Genomic DNA, 21,951 nt, shown 5'->3' on the forward strand with positions numbered 1-21,951 from the left:
TCTAATCTGAACGCTAAATACACGCACTTCCTCATATTCTCAGCAATTGCAAAAATGAATCATTTAATTGTGGAGAAAAGCAAGCATTCCTTCACTTTTGTAAAGAACAATTTGCAGTGTAAGGTGGGACACTCTGCTTCTCCATACTGCAAGTAAACCTTACTGTGGGGAATAAACACCTTCAGTAAACATGAAGGAAATAATTTCTCTTCTGCAGCGCCGATCACATTTAAGAGAAATCTCAACCTCTTACCAGACAAAACTTGAAGGTCAGCATCATTTCCAGTTCTGGAGCTTCCGGGGTTTTCTGCCAGGCAACGGTAGGACCCACCATCCCCTGCCTGAAGCCTGCTGATCACCAAAGATCCAGAGGGCAGGACAGCCATTCGGGTGTCATCAGCACTTAACTTCAGATCGTTGTAGTTTTTCTGCCAATGAATGGATGGCATGGGCTCACCAGTAACTTCACATTTCAGTAGGGCAATGTCTCCCACATAGGCAGTTACTGACTTGGTCTGTGAGATGAATCTCAGTGGACCTGGAAATAAATAAGTTGATATTTATTATATGTTATTGATGGATAAAAGTCAAAGCTTTGACATTACACTGATGACATGACACAAGGGTTATTGCTTTCAGTGGAGCAGAGCTTTACAATGACCTCCTGGCATTATCACTAGACTATTAATCCAGAAACTCAGCTAAAGTTCTGGGGACCCGGGTTCGAATCCCACCATGGCAGGTGGTGGAATTTGAATTCAATAAAAAATACTTGGAATTAAGAATCTACTGATGACCACGAAACAATTGTTGATTGCCGGAAAAAAAATCATCTAGTTCACTAATGTTCTTTGGGGAGGAAATCTTCCATCCTTACCCGGTCTGGCCTACATGTGAATCCAGATCCACAGTAATATGGTTGACTTTCAACTGCCCTCAGGCAACTAGCGATGGCAATAAGTGCTAGCCAGCCAGCAAAGCCCATGTCCCATGAATGAATTAAGAAAAGGTTACAACCTAAGAGAGGTTTACACAAAATGCTTTTTCTTAACTACTACTATACAAGTATAACATAGATTAGAAGTGACTGGGAGATGCAGGAAATGTACATTTCGAGTATTTGGGTAGAACATTATTCAGGATACTGTCTACTTTTGTGTGTTGGTGCATTTCTTTTTCCACATGCAGTTCACATTCAAACGTGAATTGGATTGTTGGAACGGAAAAGTATAAAAAATTCCAGAATGAAATAAGAATTGCCCATTCAAGTCCAGTAAGATTACTTGGACTTCATTACGTCCTTCCCATTCCCAAAGTGACAGAAATCTCTTCTGTTGGTGTAAACATTTTTACATTGATTCCCACAACTTAGTTGTAAGAACATAAGAACATAAGAAATAGGAGCAGGAGTAGGCCATCTAGCCCTTCGAGCCTGCCCCGCCATTCAATAAGATCATGGCTGATCTGTTGTGGCTCAGTTCCACTTTCCCGCCCTCTCCCCATAACCCTTAATCCCCTCTCTTATCAAAAACCCATCAACCCGCTTCTTAAAAATATTTAGCGAGGCAGCCTCCACCACTTCAACGGGCAGAGAATTCCAGAGATTCACCACCCTTTGAGTGAAGAAGTTCCTCCTCAACTCCGTTCTAAACCGCCTCCCCTTTATCTTGAGGCTGTGCCCCCTAGTCCTACTGTCTTTTTTGAGCGGGAAGAGTCTCTCCACCTCTATCCTATCCATCCCATTCATCATCTTATACGTCTCAATGAGATCTCCCCTCATTCTTCTAAACTCTAGCGAGTACAAGCCTAGTTTATTCAGCCTCTCCTCATAGCTCAACCCCCTCAACTCCGGTATCAGCCTAGTAAACCTCCTCTGCACTCCCTCCAGGGCCAAAATATCCTTGCGCAGGTGCGGCGCCCAAAACTGCACACAGTACTCCAGCTGCGGCCTCACCAATGCCCTATACAGCTGCAGCAAGACCTCCTGAATTGACTGATTGTCTTCTGGTAATCCAAACTGGTTAAAAAGTATATGAAAAAAGACATTTTATGGGACTATAATAACCAACGCACTACTAGAAGAAATTAAATCCATAAAATACACTAGTTTAGCCTTATCTGGAGTACTGCTTCCAAATCTGGGCACTGTACTTGAGGAAGGATGTGAAGGCATTGGCTAGAGTATAGAGGAGATTCACAAGAATGGCTCCAGGGATAAAGAACCATAGCTATGAGGATAGAGTGGAGAGGCTGGATCTGTTTCCCTTGGAGAAAAGAAGGCTGAGAAGAGATTTGACAGCGGTATTCAAGATCCTGAGGGATATGGACAGGGTATATAATGCAAAATTGTTTGCTCTCAAAGGTACATCAAGAACTAGAAGACACAGATAGGAAATAATTATCAAAAGGAGTACACATGATGTGAGGATGGCTGGATTCTGAAACAAACTTTCTGAGTATGTGGGGGAGGTAGGTTTGATCGGGTATTCAAAAGTGAATTGGATTGCTAGCTGAAAAGAAAGTGTGAAAGGTTACAGGAATAACACAGGTGAGTGGGAGTAGGCAAAATGCTCTTTTGGAGTGCCAGTGCAGACTTGGAGGGTCGAATGACCTCCTTCAGCACTGTAACAACTCCGTAGTTCTGTCAATATTACATTCATTATAATATTAATGTTACATATATATTAATATTGTTAACAGGCAACTTTGGTAATACTCAGCAACTAAAAATAGATTAAACTCATGTATAATTGAATTGAACTTTCTCATTATCTCTTGAGCACATCCAAAGAGGCTAATGTTGACAGTAAATTTTTTTGTTTAAATACATTTCTATAATAACATTGGAGATAATACTAATCTATAAAAGTGGGTGGGTTGGCACTGGATGGGATGTAAAAATGTTTAAATTCTCAAACCTCATCCTAATTCACCACTTCCAGGTTAAATGGAGGTAGGACAGAGACAGGGACAATCTGTGCCCGGGGGCATAAGGATAATTTAATTATTCTAACGAGACTGGGAGTTTTACAATAAACCCTTTCTACAGACTTAACACAGGCCAGCAGATTTTCACAGATCCTGGGAAATCTTGCAGCTCAAGGGAATTTGGTACATTTTGAGGAAAATGTCACACATTCCTACAGCAATGCTTGTGCGACAAGGGGAGCAGCAGTGCCTCCCCCTGCCCCACTAAGCTCAGCTCCTTCCCTGTCACTGTTAAAACTCCTACACAGCTGTTAAGAAACCCGAATATCTGATTTTCCCCATCAAATCCCCTCTCAATTTAAAGCTGCAGGGCTCAGTACTGGGACCTCTCCTCTTTGTAGTATATGTAAACGACTTGGAAGAGGGCGTACGTGGTGTGATCAGCAAGTTTGCGGATGACACCAAGATGGCAGGATTGGCAGATACTGAGGAGGACTGTCAGGTGACACAGCAGGATATAGATAGGTTGGTATTTTGGGCAGATAGATGGCAGATGGAATTTAATCCTGACAAATGCGAGGTGATGCATTTTGGAAGGAATAATGCAGGGAGGAGTTACATGATAAAAGGTAGACCGATTAAGAGTATAGAAATACAGAGGGACCTGGGAGTGCAGGTGCACAAGTCTCTGAAGGTGTCAACACAGGTAGAGAAGGTTGTGAAGAAAGCTTATGGAACGCTAGCCTTTATAGGAAGGGGTATAGAGTATAAGAGCTGCCGTCTAATGCTTCAGTTGTACAGAACGTTGGTTAGACCGCATTTGGAGTACTGTGTCCAGTTCTGGTCACCTTACTACTGGAAGGACGTGGAGACCCTGGAGAGGGTGCAGAGGAGGTTTACCAGGATGTTGCCTTGCATGGAAGGACTGAGTTACGAGGAAAGGTTGGAGAAACCTTTCTCCAACGTTTTCTCCAAGCTCTTCTCCTTAGAAAGACGGAGATTAAGGGGGGATCTGATAGAGGTGTATAAAATAATGAAGGGAATAGATAGAGTCAACAGTGGCAGGCTTTTCCCTAGACTGGGGACAATTACGAGAGGTCACGATCTAAGGGTAAGGGGGGAGAAGTATAATTTGGATACGAGAGGAAGGTTTTTCACGCAGGGGGTTGTGGGGGTATGGAACATGCTACCCAGTAGGGTGATGGAGTCAGGCAAGTTGGACTTGTTTAAGGTTTACTTAGATAGACACATGAGCAAAACAGGGATGGAGGGTTATAGTAGAGGGTATTAAATAGGGTCAGAGCCTCGGGATGACACCAGAAATGTAGTATTACATGTTAATGTTTTGTCTTTTTATTCCACAGGTGTCGGTCCACCTTGTTGTCAAACGAGGGGCATGCACACGGTGGGTCGTGCGTGGGCTGCTCTTGGAGGTTCCGGGAGTGGCCTAGTACTTTGTGTCGTTGTGTATGCTTAATCCTGGACCAGCAGACGGGCACCGCAACAGCTCAGACACATGGATTTGGGCGTGTGTCTGTGGGAGTTTGCGCATTCTCCCTGTGGTTGCGTGGGTTTCCTCCGGGCGCTCTGGTTTCCTCCCACACCCCAAAGATGTGCTCTTAGGCTGATTGGTGTACCAAATTGACACTATTCTCCCCTGAATCTGGCTACATTAGGAGTTCCATTCACATCCACACAGGGCAGGGTAGGTGTAGGAAGATGCGGCGGCGCGGGCTCGTTGGGCTGAAGGGCCTGTTTCCCGTGCTGGGTTGTTCTTTGTTCTTTATATCAGTTTAACAGTTACAGTTTCAGACTGGAGAAGATCTTCAGTCCATCAAACCCACATATATACGGTGATCCATGGCCACATTTCAAAGAACAAGTAACAAAGAAAATTACAACACAGAACAGGCCCTTCAGCCCACCAAGCTTGCACTGACCATGCTGCCCATGTGAACTAAAACCCCCTATCTTTCCAGGGACCATACCCCTCTATTCCCATCTGATTCATGTATTTGTCAAGACACCCCTTAAAAGTCACTATCATATCTGCTTCCACTATCTCCCCTGGCAGTGAGTTCCAGACACCCACCAACCTCTGTCTAAAAAACTTGCCTCATACATCTCCATGAAACATTGTAACTGCAACTTAAAATTATGCAACCTGGTAACTGACTCTTCCACTCTGGGAAAAGGCTTCTGACTATGCCCCTCTTAATTTTGTAGAATTCTATCAGGTCTCCCCTCAACCTCCGTCATTCCAGTGAGAACAAACCAAGTTTCTCCAATCTCTCCTCAGGGCTAATGGCCTCCATACTAGGCAATAAGCTGTTAAATCTTTTCTGTATCCTCTCCAAAGCCTCCACATCCTTTTGGTAGTGTGGTGACCAGAATTGAACACTATATTCCAAGTGCAACCTAACAAAGGTTCTTTATGGCTGAAACATGACTTGCCAGCTTTTAAATTCAATGCCCTGACTGATGAAGGCAAGCATGTCGTATGCTTTCTTGACTACCTTCTCCACCTCCGTTGCACTTTCAGTGACCTGTGTACCTGTTCACCCAGATCCATCAGCCTACCAACACTCTTCAGGTTCTACCATTTATTGTCTATTTCCCATCTGTATTAGACCTTCCAAAATGCATTACTCCACATTTGTCTAGATTAATCTCCATCTGCCATCTCTCCGCCCAAGTCTCCAACCAACCTATATCCTGCCATATCCTCTGATGGTCCTCATCGATGTCCGCAATTCCATCAACCTTTGTATCATCCACAAACTTACAAATCAAACCAATTACATTTTCCTCCAAGTCACTTATACATTACAAACAACAAAGGTCCCAGCACTGATCCCTGAGGAATGTCACTAGTCACAGCCCTCCACTCAAAGGCATCCTTCCATTGCTATCCACTGTCTTCTATGACTGAGCCAGTTCTGTGTCCATCTTGCCAGCTCACTTCTGATCCCATGCGACTTCACCTTCTGCACCAGTCTGCCATGAGGGACGTTGTCAAAGGCCTTACTGAAGTCCACGTAGACAACATCCACTACACTACCCTCAATTATCTTCATCACTTCCTCAAAAAATTCGATCAAGTTAGTGAGACATGACAACCATTTAACAAAACGATGTTACTTCTTGCTAATGCATCCACTTATTTCCAAGTGGAAGTAAATCTTGTCTCGAAAAATCCTCTCCAATAATTTCCCTACCATTGATGTAAGGCTCACCGGCCTGTAATTACCTGGATTATTCTTGCTACTCTTCTTAAACAAAGGAACAACAGTGTCTATTCTCCAATCCTCTGGGACCTCCCCTGTAGCCAGTGAGGAGACAAAAATTTCTCTCAAGGCCCCAGCAATTTCCTCCCTTGTCTCTCTCAGCATTCTGGGGTATATCCCATCAGCCCTGGAGATTTGTCTAACTTAATGTTTTTCAAGGTCCCCAATACTTCCTTTTTGATCACCACATGACGCAAGCTATCTACACACCATTCTGCACAAATTCCTTCTCTTTGGTGAATATTGATGCAAAGTACTCATTTAATACCTCGCCCATTTCTTCTGCCTCCATGCATAGATTCCCTCCCCTGTCTCTGAGAGGGCCAACCCTCTTGCTCTTTACATATGTATAAAAAGTCTTGGGGTTTTCCTGAATCCTGCTGGTCAATGACTTTCTGTGACCCTTTTTAGCCCTCCTGACTCCTTGCTTATGTTTCTTCTTACTTTCCTTATATTTCACTCTTGCTTCATGTGTTCCTAGCCTCCTAGCTTTGACAAATGCTTCCTTTTTCTTTTTAACTAGGCTCACAATATCTCACATTATTCATGGTTCCCAAAAATTGCCATACTTATCCTTCATCCTTCCAGGAACGTGCCAGTCCTGAATTCCTATCAATTTACACTTGAAAGCCTCCCACATGCAAGATGTTGATATGCCCTCAGACATCTGCTCCCAATCTGCATTCTTCGCTTCAAGGTATTTCAAATACCTTGAATCTCATTTGTTGACAGGAACTTATATAGCTACTTCCTGAAGCCATTAAGATTTTGTTTCCCACCACTGGTGCTGATAATTTTTTAGATATACTCCACATCCCCTTGAAAAAAACAATTCCTACTGCAATTTGTATTTTCATTTGTTTTCCTTGCTTTATAAATATGAGCACTTGTGTTTAAATTCTGTGCCTGGCGGAAAAACCTAATAGAAATCAATTTCTTCATACCTTACAAAGAACCGTTCTTTCAGGTCCCAGGCAGTGGCCTTCTGCCACTCAATCCTGCTCCCACCTGAAAGCTGGTGCAATCCAGCCAAGTTTGTGCTGGAGAGAGATAGGGCCAAGAAGATTAAAATCTCACATGCATGATGCTGCAGACATTTTGCCTTCTGTCTTGGCTCCCTAGCTACTCTACAACCCTAAAATACATTACATTTGGGGTTGAGGGAAACTACCTGCTCACCCTTAAATTGTGCATTTAGAGCATTAATATATATGTGTGCCTGAAGAAGGTGTCTCATTTTAGCATCTCAGCTGAAAGATACATGTCTACCAATGCGGCATTCCTTCAATACTCCACCACGAAGCAATCCATGAGATGATAATGATGCCTATGAGTTCATTTATTTCCATTATGGTTATTTCGACTGAGATGAGAATTGCGGAACAGCAACCACTGTGTTTTCATGCAGGTCCAGCAGTCTATGTTGTAGCAGTAATGATGTAGAGCAACAGGAATTAGACCTGAACAGGGTAAAAGTGAACCACACATAAACAAGAGTATCGGCAGGTGTCTCCAAACCAACAGTGGGATTAGCAGTTTGTGTGATCCTGTCTGTGATAAGATTAATTGGATTTCAGTTTGCCTTTACACATTTATCTAGTGGAGGATTGAATCTCAGTTCATTGGTTTTGACAAGGCTTTTCAAACAGAAGATTAGAATATACCCAGAGATCTATTTGGTTCGGAGCCCAGCACAACAAGCATAGACTTGGAAGCAAAAAACAATGATTTAGGGACTGGATTTGAATCTAATCCAGACTGATGGAATGAAAGTCTCTTCCTTCTTCCAATTGTAAAACCCATGATGAAATAAATTAGACTAATCTCAACGCATCTCTCAATTGACATGAACATATAGGTCGAGCAATAACTTTCTTTGGTGTTATAAGTTATAAACATAGTGGCTTATAATGTACTGAGTCAGACGCCTGTACTATAGCCCCATATCTTCCCTGACCACCCCAACTGCCATGCTACTCGACCTGACTAACCCCAAATCCGACCCGAATAACTACCCCCCCCGCCACCCAACCAAACTATCCCTGGCCTGACTATCACTCCAGTCACCTGACTACATCCCTGACCCAGCTATTGCCCCGACTAGCCAACTCCCTCACTGGCCTAACCCAACTACCCCTGACCTGACTTCCTCTCTAGCCAGCTGACTGTCTTTCTAGCCACCTTACTACCGTCCTGACCCTACATGACCTCCCCATCCACCTCAACCACCTCCCCATTCACCCTCTACCTACCCATTCACCCAGCTAGCCCCATATCCACCCATCCTGTCACTTACCTATCTGAATACCTTCCTCACCCTTGTACCCACCAAACCATCTACCCACTTAACCATTGTTGGTCCATGCATCTACTTACCCATTCATTCAGCCATTCATTGACAAACACGCAAAAGCCTAGACCTCTAAACTTATTAATAGAATATGGCAGCCAGTGCTGTAGAAAGGGAAAGTGTTGGTCTTCCTCAAATCTGCTCTAAGAGAGTTCCTGAATGGATGTTGTGGACTTCTGTGACAGCTGGGGTTAGTAAATCCCAGAAAAAAGTGCTCAGCAATGTCAGGTTAGAACAATCCTTGCAAATGATGGCAGTGCACAAACATTGTGGCAGCTCGGAAGAGTCAGGTCAGGCAGCTAGGATTTAAATGATTACACCAGCCTCACACAGGAATCCACACACTCTCACAGATCTGTTGAATTCCCCATTCATATTAATATTCCAAATCCACACCTTCTTATAGATGAGGCAAAAATGACGATAGTAGCTGCAAGTATGAATGATTTAGAATGTCTCATTAGAAATGAATTGCTACCTCTAGCATTTTTACTTGATACCTTAAAACCAAAATACTCTGGATCCTGGAAATCTGAAATAAAAACAGAAAAACTCAACAGTCTGGCAGCATTTGTGTGTGTGTGTGTGTGTGTGTGTGTGTGTGTGTGTGTGTGTGTGTGTGTGTGTGTGTGTGTGTGTGTGTGTGTGGGGGTGGGGGGGGTGGTGGTGGGGTGCGGGGGGAACAAAGAAACAGTTAATGTTTTGATTCTGTATGACTCTCAGGCCAGGGTTCACCACCCACCCCTCCCACAATGTCTTTAGTGGTGAGATCTTACAGTGCCGCCAAAGTCAATTACCATTTGCATTGCCCACTGACCACGCCGCCAGGGAGCCCGCCACAATGGATCACCTTCACCAGGATCTTCCAATTCTTCCAGCAGGAAGGGCTGGAAAACCCTGGCATAAAGGTCATACAGACCCAACATGTTAACTCTGTTTCTCCCAACACAGGTGCTGTGAGACCTGTTGAGTTTTTCCAGCATTTCCTGTTTTAAGTCACTGTAATTTTGGAGATGAGGTAGACCAGTGGAGTTCTCCACTCTTGATTTTTACTGTAACATTCCATCTCCGGTAGCACAGTGGTTGGTGCTGCTGCCTCACAGTGTGAAGGACTCAGGTTCGATTCCCAGCTTGGGTTACTGTCTGTGTGGAGTCTGCACATTCTCCCAGTGTCTGCTTGGGTTTTCTCTGGATGCTCTGGTTTCCTTCCACAGTCCAAAGATGTGCAGATTAGGTCGATTGGCTATGCCAAATTGACCCTTGGTGTCAGGGGGACTAGCAGGGTGAATACATGAGGCCCGGGTGGGATTGTGGTCAGTGCAGGCACAATGGGCCAATAGGCCTCCTTCTGCACTGTAGGATTCTATGATTCCTCTACAACTAACAAATGCTTCACAATTTCACATATCTAAAATGCAACTTTTATTTTCAATGGTATGTAATACCAAATGTGTGATCGTGAGAATTTGTTGAATGAACGAAACACTGTTCAAACTATTGAGTGAATCATTCAGACACTGCAGATGATGCAGACGTGTCCATTGCTCAACACTGGTGACAAATCTACTCATTTGGCAGAATTCCTCCAGCCTTTTTACGCATCACAGATTGAATTGGTGGCTTCAAGCAATACGACCAGCTCAATTTTCACACGCTTTAAGTTGATTGCAAAACTGTCTTTGAAGGCTGCCCTCAAGTAAATAAACTGCTTTTTGAAGTTGCACCAACCTCAACAATGTAAGAGGAATGTTTTAAAAATTTACTGGGGAAAAAAATAGAACAACAACAATAACTTGTATTCATATAACACCTTTAATGTGATAAAATATCCCAAGGCACTGCATAGGAGAACTGACAAAACATTTTACACCCAGCTGCTTCGGAAATAATAGTCCAGATTTTCAGGTAATTGGCGAGTCACAAGGTACGCTGCAGGACCCAGCAGGACTCAGTGCCAAGGCACTGAGTCCATGGGAATTTGCCCAGGAAGTTTGAGCTTCCAATAGGAAATTCCCTTGCACCCCAGGACCCTCTTAAAAACTCTCCAACTCTCAGTTAGTGTTATGCGGTACTTACATGAATAATTATCCATGAAATGACAGACAAAAAAAGTCTTACTCTAATTCTTGGGTAATAATATAAATAACCCGGACCAATCACTCACGCTCATTCCCTCCAGTCTTCCGACTCTCTGACAACCCACTCCCAACTTGACCTGACAACACTCACCACTACCCAATTCCTCCAACACCTTGTCTCCAAATCCACCTGACCTGACCTCACCACCCAACTCACCTACCAGTCTACCAAGCTGTCACCCACTTACCTCAACAGCCCTCACCCTTTACCCATCCTGTCTCCTAAACCACACTATCCTCTGACTCACTTTACTGCTTCTCCCACTTACCTTACCCTCCGACGCCCTAACTTCGCCATCTTTTTTCACTATTATTCATTCATGGGATGTGAGCACCAGTGGCTACGCCAATACTTGTGGCCCATCCGTAATTGCCCTTAAATTTTCTTAATAGTTCTTGAACTGAGTTGGTTGCTGAGCCATTTTAGAGGGCGTTTAAGAGTCAACCACTTTGTTGTGGATCTGGAGTCACATGTAGACCACACCAAGTAAGGATGGCGGATTTCCTCCCCTAAAGGACATTTGTGAACCAGATGGATTTTTACGACAATCACCAATGGTTTCAATAATCACCATTCCAGGTCTTTATTAAATTCAAATTTCACGTTCTGTCATGGTGGCATTTGAACTCAGGTCCCCAGAGCATGACCCCAGGTCTCTGGATTACTAATCTAGTGACAATATCAAAATGCCACCACCTCTCACTCACCCAGCTACCTTACCTATCTTGTGTGTGGGAAGGGTCCCTGGAGCAGTATGTAACTAGCCCAACTAGGGAAGGGGCTATACTGGATTTAGTGTGGGGTAATGAGCCGGGGCAGGTGGTTGAGGTTGAGGTAGGCGAACATGTAGCTAACAGTGACCACAAGTCTGTCTACTTTAGGATAAAAATGGAAAGGGATGAGTGCCATCCGAAGGGGAGGGTGCTGAACTGGGGGAAGGCGAGCTATAGCCAGATTAGGAGGGAGCTGAAGGACACTGATTGGGAGGGGTTGTTAGCTGGCAAGTCCACAGTTGGTAAGTGGGAGGCTTTTAAGGGCAAACTGAAAATGTTGCAGGAAAGGCATGTGCCGGTAAAGAGGAAGGATGGGAAAGGCAGAATTAGAGAGCCGTGGATTACAGGGGGTATCGAAGACTTGGTCAGGAAGAAGGGGGAGGCATATGTTAGGTCGAAACAACTAAGAATGGAGACTGCGCTGGAGGAATATAGAGAGAGTAGGAGGGAGCTAAAAAGGGGAGTTAGAAGGGCGAAAAGAGGGCATGAAATGGCTTTGGCTGATAAGATTAAGGAAAATCCAAAAGCATTTTACTCTTATATTAGGAGCAAGAGAGTGGTTAGAGGGAAAATTGGTCCTCTTAGGGACAAAGGAGGGGAGCTATGTATCGAGTCGGAGGGAATGGGGGAGATCCTGAATGAATACTTTACGTCGGTATTCATGAAGGAGAGGGGTTTGGTGTCGTGTAATGTCTTGGAGGGAGCTGTAGATCAGTGGAAGGAAATATCCATTATGAGGGAGGAAGTGATAAGGTTTTTAGGAAGCGTAAAAATGGATAAAGCTCGGGGGCCTGATGGTATTTATCCCAGGCTGCTTAGGGAGGTGAAAGATGAAATTGCTGGGCCTCTGATGCAAATCTTTGTCTCCTCTTTGGACACAGGTGAGGTCCCAGAGGACTGGAGGGTAGCAAATGTGGTACCGCTGTTTAAAAAGGGTAGTAGGGATAACCCTGGTAATTATAGACCAGTGAGTTTGACATCGGTGGTAGGAAAATTATTGGAAAAAATTCTTAGGGATAGGATGTATGAGCATTTGGAGCATTGCGATCTGATTAGGGATACGCAACATGGCTTTGTTCGGGGGAGGTCTTGCCTTACGAATCTGGTAGAATTCTTCGAGGAGGTGACAAAAACGGTTGACGATGGGCGAGCCGTTGATGTCATCTATATGGATTTCAGTAAGGCGTTTTTCCCTCGCGGTAGGCTGGTAGAAAAGGTTAAGGCACATGGGATACAAGGACAGGTAGCTAGGTGGATCGAAAACTGGCTGGGAAATAGGAGACAGAGAGTAGTTGTCGAAGGGTCCTTTCCTGGCTGGAGGTCAGTCACCAGTGGTGTGCCGCAGGGCTCAGTACTGGGACCTCTCCTCTTTGTAGTATATATAAACGACTTGGAAGAGGGTGTACGTGATGTATACCGAGGAGGACTGTCAGGTGACACAACAGGATATAGATAGGTTGGTATATTGGGCAGATAGATGGCAGATGGAATTTAATCCTGACAAATACGAGGTGATGCATTTTGGAAGGAATAATGCAGGGAGGAGTTACGTGATAAAAGGTAGACCGATTAAGAGTATAGAAATACAGAGGGACCTGGGAGTGCAGGTGCACAAGTCTCTGAAGGTGTCAACACAAGTAGAGAAGGTTGTGAAGAAAGCTTATGGAACGCTAGCCTTTATAGGAAGGGGTATAGAGTATAAGAGCTGCCGTCTAATGCTTCAGTTGTACAGAACGTTGGTTAGACCGCATTTGGAGTACTGCGTCCAGTTCTGGTCACCTTACTACCGGAAGGACGTGGAGACCCTGGAGAGGGTGCAGAGGAGGTTTACCAGGATGTTGCCTGGCATGGAAGGACTGAGTTACGAGGAAAGGTTGGAGAAACTGGGGCTCTTCTCCTTAGAAAGACGGAGATTAAGGGGGGATCTGATAGAGGTGTATAAAATAATGAAGGGAATAGATAGAGTCAACAGTGGTAGGCTTTTCCCTAGACTGGGGACAATTATGAGAGGTCACGATCTAAGGATGAGAGGGGAGAAGTATAATTTGGATACGAGAGGAAGGTTTTTCACGCAGAGGGTCGTGGGGGTATGGAACGTGCTACTGAGTAGGGTGGTGGAGGCAGGCACGTTGGACTTGTTTAAGGTTTACTTAGATAGACACATGAGCGAAACAGGGATGGAGGGTTATAGTAGAGGGTATTAAATAGGGTCAGAGCCTCGGGACGACACCAGAAATGTAGTGTTACATGTTAACGTTTTGTCTTTCAATTCCACTGGTGTCGGTCCACCTTGTTGTCAAACGAGGCGCATGCACACGGTGGGTCATGTGTGGGCTGCTCTTGGAGGTTCCGGGAGTGGCCTAGTACTTCGTGTCGTTGTGTATGCTTAATCCTGGACCAGCAGACGGGCACCGCAACAGCTCAGATACATGGATTTGGGCCTGTGTCTGTGGGAGTTTGCGCATTCTCCCTGTGGTTGCGTGGGTTTCCTCCGGGCGCTCCGGTTTCCTCCCACACCCCAAAGATGTGCTCTTAGGCTGACTGGTGTACCAAATTGACACTATTCTCCCCTGAATCTGGCTAAATTAGGGGTTCCACTCACATACACACAGGGCAGGGTAGGTGTAGGAAGATGCGGCGGCGCGGGCTCGTTGGGCCGAAGGGCCTGTTTTCTGTGCTGGGTTGTTCTTTGTTCTTTGTACTCCCTTACAACCCTATCCCCTCACCCACCCTCACCCCTTAGCCACTTTAATCCCTCACTCCATTTTGAAAAGTAAGTTCCAAAGGTTTTACACTTGGCTTCCATGTCCTTCCAATGCCTTACATTGTTTTCTCTACCCCCATGCCTCTCAAAAAACTGCTTTGAAAAGAAAACTGCTGTTCTTGCAACCCTTTAAAAGTGTCAATCTGCGACAAATATTCATGGTATCAATAGTAAAAGTTTTCCTTCACTTCGCACCCTTCACTTATTCAAATAAACACAGAGAGATTGATAAAACACAAGAAAGAAAGGCAAACTTATAACATTATTAAGTTGTTGAACAATCAAACTAAACATGCCTCTTCCACTTGACAAAAGAGACACTCTGCTGAGCTGATTCATTTGAGAGACTTGGAGCTCACCCAAGCATTCATAATGAGCCTATTTGGAGAAACAGATGATTGCCATCTGTCTCTGTTCATACAGTTTCCATATTGCTTCAGTTCTTTCAAAGTAGATTTCTGAACGAGTGTTTTTCTTCTCCTGGAATGTCAAGCCTTGCCACTGATATTATATGCTTCTTAAATGGTTCTATATGTAATACACAATGAGCACGTTAGCATGGAGGGTGCATGGAAAAGGCATGGGAGTATGGAAGGGGCATGAAAACACCACAAGGGTCTTGTTTTTGGCATCAGGGAATGAGAGTGTGGATGGCTGGGGGTGGTGAGGGGTTAAGGTTTAAAGGCCGAACAACTTTTAAAATGACAGGCACAAGGTCCCAGAGAACTAAGGCAAGCATTCTAAGTAACCCGCCTCCATGGTGACCTCCAACATATTCTGGAGTTGTTGGGCTCAACTTGATTTCACACTCACTTCGCTGAGCGAAAATTATGTGTGACAGGGCTGTTTGTATCGAGTCTGTCAAGTCAGGAATTCTTCCAAGTTGAGTCTTGGCAATGAAAATCCAAATAAATGGCTCAATCTGCTAATGTTTAGTTGAAAGAAATTTTACCAATTCAGAACTGGATGTCAGGCAATTTAAAAACAATGGAGGTGTCAAGAGAGGGATAGTGAGGAAGAGTTGGGTGTCATCAGCATATATGTAGAAACCGATGCTGTGCCTTCAGATTATATCACTGAGGGAAGATGAAAAATAAGAAAGACACATTTGGGTGCTGGTAGTGGTAATGGTACAAGAGCAGAAAAATAAACCACTGTTTAGTATTTTCTGGCTACAACTGGCTAGATGAGAATGTTTGAGTTTGAACCTTGTTGATGGCAGACAGACTTTGAAGGGTCAGCAAACAAGCCACCTGTCACAGAAAACTCAACCTCTGGCCTCGTTCTGTCACCATGATGTAGAGATGCCGGCTCCACATCACATGGAGGTTACCTGGTGTTGTGAGACTTCTTACTCCTTTTGTAGCCACAATGTTGAAATGACTGGGCTATTTAAGCTTCTGATCAATAAAACCCATGGCCTATTTATGGTGAAAGATGATGAAGATGTAGAATGATGATGAAGGAAGTGTATAGGAGAATATGCCCCTGTCTATATCAACAGGGACGGTAGAAAGGGTTGAGAGCTTTAAGTTTTTAGGTGACGAGATCACCAACAACCTGTCCTGGTCCCCCTATGCCTCTACTTTCTTAGAAGACTAAGGAAATTTGGCAAATCAGTTCTCACTAACTTTTACAGATGCACCATAGAAAGCACTCTTTCTGGTTGCATCACAGCTTGGTATGGCTCCTGCTCTGTCCAAGACCGCAAGAAACTACAGAAGGCCATGAATGTAACCCAATCCATCATGCAAACCAGCCTCCCATCCATTGATTCTATTTACACTTCCCACTGCCTCGGCAAAGCAGCCAGCATAATGAAGGACTCTTCGCAATCCAGACATTCTCTCTTTCACCTTTTTCCATCGGGTAAAAGATACCAAAGTCTGAGGACACATACCAACCGACACAAGAACAGCTTCTTCCCTGCTGTCCTTTTGAACGGACCTAACCTGCATGAAGTTGATCTTTCTCTACACCCAGCTATGACTGTAACACTACATTCTGCATTCTCTCATTTCCTTCTCTATGACCGGTATGCTTTGTTTGTAAAGCATGCAAGAAACAATACTTTTCACTGTATGCTAATACATGTGACAATAATAATTCAAATTAAATCAAATCAAAATCAAAAGATGAAGATGTCCTGAAAGGCCAGGGGCAAATGGTCGACTTTTGTTTTTGGAAATTGTTTTACTTCTTTCACAGGATGTAGATACTGCTAGTCAGAGCAACATGTATTGCCCATTGCCAGTTGCCCTTGAGGGATGGTGGTGATCAATGTTCTTGAGCCTCTGCAGTCCATGTAATTTAGGCACACACACAATGCTATTGAGAAGGGAGATTTTGACCAAATGATTTTTTTGTCATATTCTTCACGGGTCAGAGGCATCACTGGCTGGCCAGCATTTATTGTCCATCCTTAGTTGTCCAAGGACAGTAGAGAGTCAACCATATTTCTCTTATCCAAATAGCAGTTTACATCGCACCCTATATGGATATGAAGATCACGTTGGATGAAATATATACCACCAAGAATAGTCTTGAGACAAAGCATCCTGAGGCTTTGTTCATCTTGGCCGGAGGCTTCAAACATGCAAAGTTCAAGATACCATCAACACATCTCCTGTTCCATAAGAGGCCTAAACATTTTAGATCACTGCTACACAAATATCAAACTTGCCTTTCATTCTATTGCCTGCCCACACTTCAGTAAATCAGATCACAAGGCTGTGCTCCTGCTCCCAGCTTACAAGCAAAAACTGAAAGAGGAGAATCCATTAAAGAAAGTTGTGCAATGTTGGTCTGAGGAACTGGATGATCTCCAATGGGACTATTTCAAGTCAGTAGACTGGTCAATATTTAAGAACTCAGCGAACAACCTGAACAAATATGCCACTATACTAACTGATGTCATTAGTAAGTGTGTAGAAGACTGTGTGCCAAAAAAGCAAATCCAACCGAAAACCATGGATGAACAGGGGTATCTACTGCTTGCTGAAGTCCAGGTCTAAGGCGCTCAAGTCAGGTGACCCTGATGTATACAAGAAATCCAGATATGATCTACAGAGTTTCAGCGGAGGTGCATTTCTGAAAGCGCGAAGGCAAGTTGAAAAGGCAGGTTGATGGTGAAAAAGACATATGGTCATGATGGAGTTGTATAGAACTTTGGGGAGTCCACAGCTGGAGAACTGTGTGCAGTTCTAGTCGCCACATTACAGGAAGGACATGATCACACTGGAAGGGGTGCAGAGGAGATTCACCAGGGTGTTGCCTGGGTTGGAACATTTAAGTTATGAGAGGTTGGATAGGCATGGGTTGTATTCTCTGATGCAGGGAAGACTGCTGTGGCTCTGGAGTTACATATAGGCCAGACCAAGTAACATTGGCAGATTTCATTTCCTAAAGAACATTAGCGAACCAGATGGGTTTTTATAACAATCAACAATAGTTTCATGGCCATCAGTTGATTCTTAATCCCAGATTTTTTTTTATTGAATTCAAATTCCACCATCTGCCCAGGCGGGGTTTGAACCTGGGTCCTCAGAACATTTTCTGAGTTTCTGGATTAATAGTCTAGTGATAATGCCACAAGACCACCACCATCTGTCTTGCACTCATCAAGACAATGCCCAATAGTAACAGATGTAAAGGTAACAAGAATTTATACTACATGAGAAGGGAGTGCTGATTGGATGGTAAATAGACTATGATTGATAGAGGTGTTGTCATGGAAAGTGTACCAGTTAACTAACTATAGAATCCCCAGTGCAGAAAGAGGCTATTTGGCCCATTTGAGTCTGCGCCAACTTTCAAAAACAGCATCTTACTCAGGCCCACCACCTCCCCGCCTCCCCCACCCCCGCCCCCCACCTCCCCTGCCCTATCCCCATGATCCCCACCTAACCTACACATCTTTGGACATTTTGTAATTTTCACAAATGACCTGGATGAGGAAGTGGAGGGATGGGTTGGTAAGTTTGCCGATGACACAAAGGTTGGCGGTGTTGTGGGTAGTCTGGAGGGATGTCAGAAGTTGCAGCGAGACATAAATAGGGTGCAAGACTGGGCGGAGAAGTGGCAGATGGACTTCAACCCAGATAAATGTGTAGTGGTCCATTTTGGCAGGTCCAATGGGGTGAAGGTGTATAATATCAAGGGTAAGACTCTTAGCTGTGTAGAGGATCAGAAGGACCTTGGAGTCCAGATCCACAGGACTCTTAAATCAGCCTCGCAGGTGGGGTATGTGGTCAAGAAGGCGTATGGTGTACTAGTCTTCGCCAATCGAGGGATTGAGTTTAGGAGTCGGGAGAAAATGCTGCAGCTTTATAAGACCCTTGTCAGACTCCACTTGGAGTACTGTGCGCAGCTCTGGTTGCCTCATTACAATAAAGATGTGGAAGCTATTGAAAGGGTGCAGAGGAGATTTACAAGGATGTTGCCTGGACTGGGTGGCATGCCTTATGAGGATAGGTTGAGGGAGCTAGGTCTTTTCTCCCTGGAGAGACGAAGGATGAGAGATGACCTGATAGAGGTTTATAAGATGTTGAAAGGTATAGATCGGGTGGATTCTCAGAGGCTATTTCCCAGGGCTGAAATGGTCACTACGAGAGGACACGGGTTTAAGGTGCTGAAGAGTAAGTACAGAGGAGATGTCAGGGGTAAGTTTTTCACTCAGAGGGTGGTGGGTGAGTGGAATCGGCTGCGGTCGGCGGTGGTGGAGGTGAACTCGTTGCGGTCTTTTAAGAGACTTCTGGATGAGTACATGGGATTTAATGGGATTCAGGGTTATAGGTAGGCCGCAAAAACCCAGCTTGCAGGTGCAGCAGGTGGTCAGGAAGGCGAATGGGATGCTGGCCTTCATAGCGAGGGGGATTGAATATAAAAGTAGGGAGGTCTTGCTGCAGCTGTATAGGGCATTGGTGAGGCCGCAGCTGGAGTACTGTGTGCAGTTTTGGGCGCCGCACCTGCGCAAAGATATTTTGGCCTTGGAGGGAGTGCAGAGGAGGTTTACTAGGCTGATACTGGAGTTGAGGGGATTGAGCTATGAGGAGAGGCTGAATAAATTAGGCTTGTACTCGTTAGAGTTTAGAAGAATGAGGGGAGATCTCATTGAGACGTATAAGATGATGAATGGGATGGATAGGGTAGAGGTGGAGAGACTCTTCCCGCTCAAAAAAGACAGTAGGACTAGGGGGCACAGCCTCAAGATAAAGGGGAGGCGGTTTAGAACGGAGTTGAGGAGGAACTTCTTCACTCAAAGGGTGGTGAATCTCTGGAATTCTCTGCCCGTTGAAGTGGTGGAGGCTGCCTCGCTAAATATTTTTAAGAAGCGGGTTGATGGGTTCTTGATAAGAGAGGGGATTAAGGGTTATGGGGAGAGGGCGGGAAAGTGGAACTGAGCCACGACAGATCAGCCATGATCTTATTGAATGGCGGGGCAGGCTCGAAGGGCTAGATGGCCTACTCCTGCTCCTATTTCTTATGTTCTTATGTTCTAGTAGGTAGGGATATGATCAGCGCAACATGTGGGCCAAAGGGCCTGTTTGTGCTGTAGTTTTCTATCTTCTATGTTCTATGCTCTAAAGGGGCAATTCAGTATAACCAATTCTCCTAACTTGCACATCTTGGACTGTGGGAGGAAACCGGACTACCCAAAGGAAACCCACACAGGCCTGGGGAGAATGTGCAAACTCCACACAGACAGTCACCTAAGGCAGGAATCAAACCTAGACCCCTGGTGCCTTGAGGCAGCAGTTCTATCCACTGTGCCACTGTGCTGTCCTATGGCTGACAGTTAATTGACAAGCTTTAATAAATTAAAACCAGGCAGGTTGTCTCTGATTTTCAAGTCATTGCCCTGCAGAATATTATTATTGTAATAGTTTTAGTTTGTGGTTTATGAATTAGAAACAAATGAAACCATTCAGTCGAAGAGTTTCCCTATGATCCGCCTGAGGGTTAAATCTAGTGATTATATTGTTGTCTCATCAGTTCCCCATCTGTAATTAACATCTGAATCTCTACATTTAAAAATGTCAAGTCAACTAACACGGTCTTCCTCCAGCATTGAGCATTGAACCCTTTCCAGGTTCCTGCAGCAAAATAACTGTCAGCTTTTCTTCACTAAAATTTCAGAGTCAGCTCCTACAGCCAGAGGTGAGACCTTACTCCACAATTTAACAGATTCCTGTGAGCAGCTTCTTCCCAATTAAATGTAAAGCAATTTACTCATTTCAAATTTGTCTACCCTTGTTACTTTGATACCGAAGAATCACACTTCCTTTCACACTTGTCTAAGCAAAAGACCAAACTGGAAGAAAGTTTTGTGATGTATTTATAGATCTTTTGCCTTCTGCATTCCACTCCAAACAACAATCAGGACCTGACTCCAATAATAATCCATTAATGCTTCTCAAGCAAATGCGACTGACCTGCTTTACCACTACATTGCAAAATGTTTGTTCTTTCAGTGTGGGATGTGCAGCTTGTTATTAAATCCTGTTGTACTGATGCTTCTCCTCAATAAATACTCCAATTCAGGCATCAGGGAACACAGCTCTTTATTATTTCTACTCGCTCCACACTCCAAAAGTTGATTGTCCACTCTGAGTACATCCAAAAAGCTCACCCCACACCTGAGGTCACATGTCCTTTTCTGGTAAAGGGGCTATGCCCCAATAAACATACCACTTCTCTTTTTTAAGATTTCAGAGCAGGGGAAATAGCTTAATTTGCCAAAGGAGCATTTGGATCATTAGGAAATCATTCAGTACATTGGGAAACTCTTTCAAAAAACCATCATCGACACAATCTGTCCCATTCCCCTACATTTTTTTGACCTAGATGAGGGTGTAGAAGGATGGATTAGTAAATTTGCCGATGACACCAAAGTTGGAGGAGTTGTAGACAGTGAGGATGGATGTTACAGTTTGCAGAGGGACATAGATAAGCTGCAGAGCTGGGCCAAGAGGTGGCAGATGGAGTTCAATATGGAGAAGTGTGAGGTGATTCACTTTGGTAAGAGTAACAGGAGTACAGAATATAGGGCCAATGGAAGAACTCTTAGTAGTGTTGACGAGCAGAGAGATCTCGGGGTACATGTGCATAGCTCCCTGAAAGTTGGCACCCAGGTTGATAAGGTTGTTAAGAAGGCGTACGGTGTGTTAGCTTTTATTGGTAGAGGGATTGAATTTCGGAGCCGTGAGGTCATGTTACAACTGTACAAAACTCTGGTGCAGCCGCACTTGGAGTATTGCGTACAGTTCTGGTCGCCGCATTATAAGATATGGAGGCATTGGAAAGGGTGCAGAGGAGGTTTACCAGGATGTTGCCTGGTGTGGTGGGAAGGTCTTATGAGGAAAGGCTGAGGGACTTGAGGTTATTTTCATCGGAGAGAAGAAGGTTACGAGGTGACCTAATTGAGGCATACAAGATAATCAGAAGATTGGATAGCGTGGACAGTGAGAGCCTTTTACCTCGGATGTTGATGGCTAACACGAGGGGACATAGCTTTAAATTAAGGGGTGGTAGTTATAGGACGGATGTCAGAGGTAGGTTCTTTACTCAGAGGGTAGTAAGGGCGTGGAATGCCCTGCCTGCAGCAGTTGTGGACTCGCCAACTTTAAGGGCATTCAAATGGTCAGTGGATAGGCATATGGATAACATTGGAATAGTTTAGGTTACAGGGTCATTAGATTGGTTCCACTG

General features: G+C 44.4%; 1 protein-coding gene across 1 annotated transcript in view; it reads right to left on the minus strand.

Annotated features, from left to right (window-relative positions):
• The window catches only part of dcc (DCC netrin 1 receptor), an 844,821-nt gene that overhangs the window by 630,805 nt on the left and 192,065 nt on the right, over nt 1-21,951 (minus strand). The window contains exon 3 of the mRNA XM_080199927.1: nt 254-538. Within this exon, the coding sequence (XP_080056053.1) occupies nt 254-538 (285 nt within the window). The remainder of the gene's footprint in view (nt 1-253; nt 539-21,951) is intronic.

The sequence above is a fragment of the Carcharhinus amblyrhynchos genome, chromosome 1, assembly GCF_965287045.1.
Source record: "Carcharhinus amblyrhynchos chromosome 1, sCarAmb.v2.hapA, whole genome shotgun sequence".
In the NCBI taxonomy this organism is placed as follows: Eukaryota; Metazoa; Chordata; class Chondrichthyes; order Carcharhiniformes; family Carcharhinidae; genus Carcharhinus; species Carcharhinus amblyrhynchos.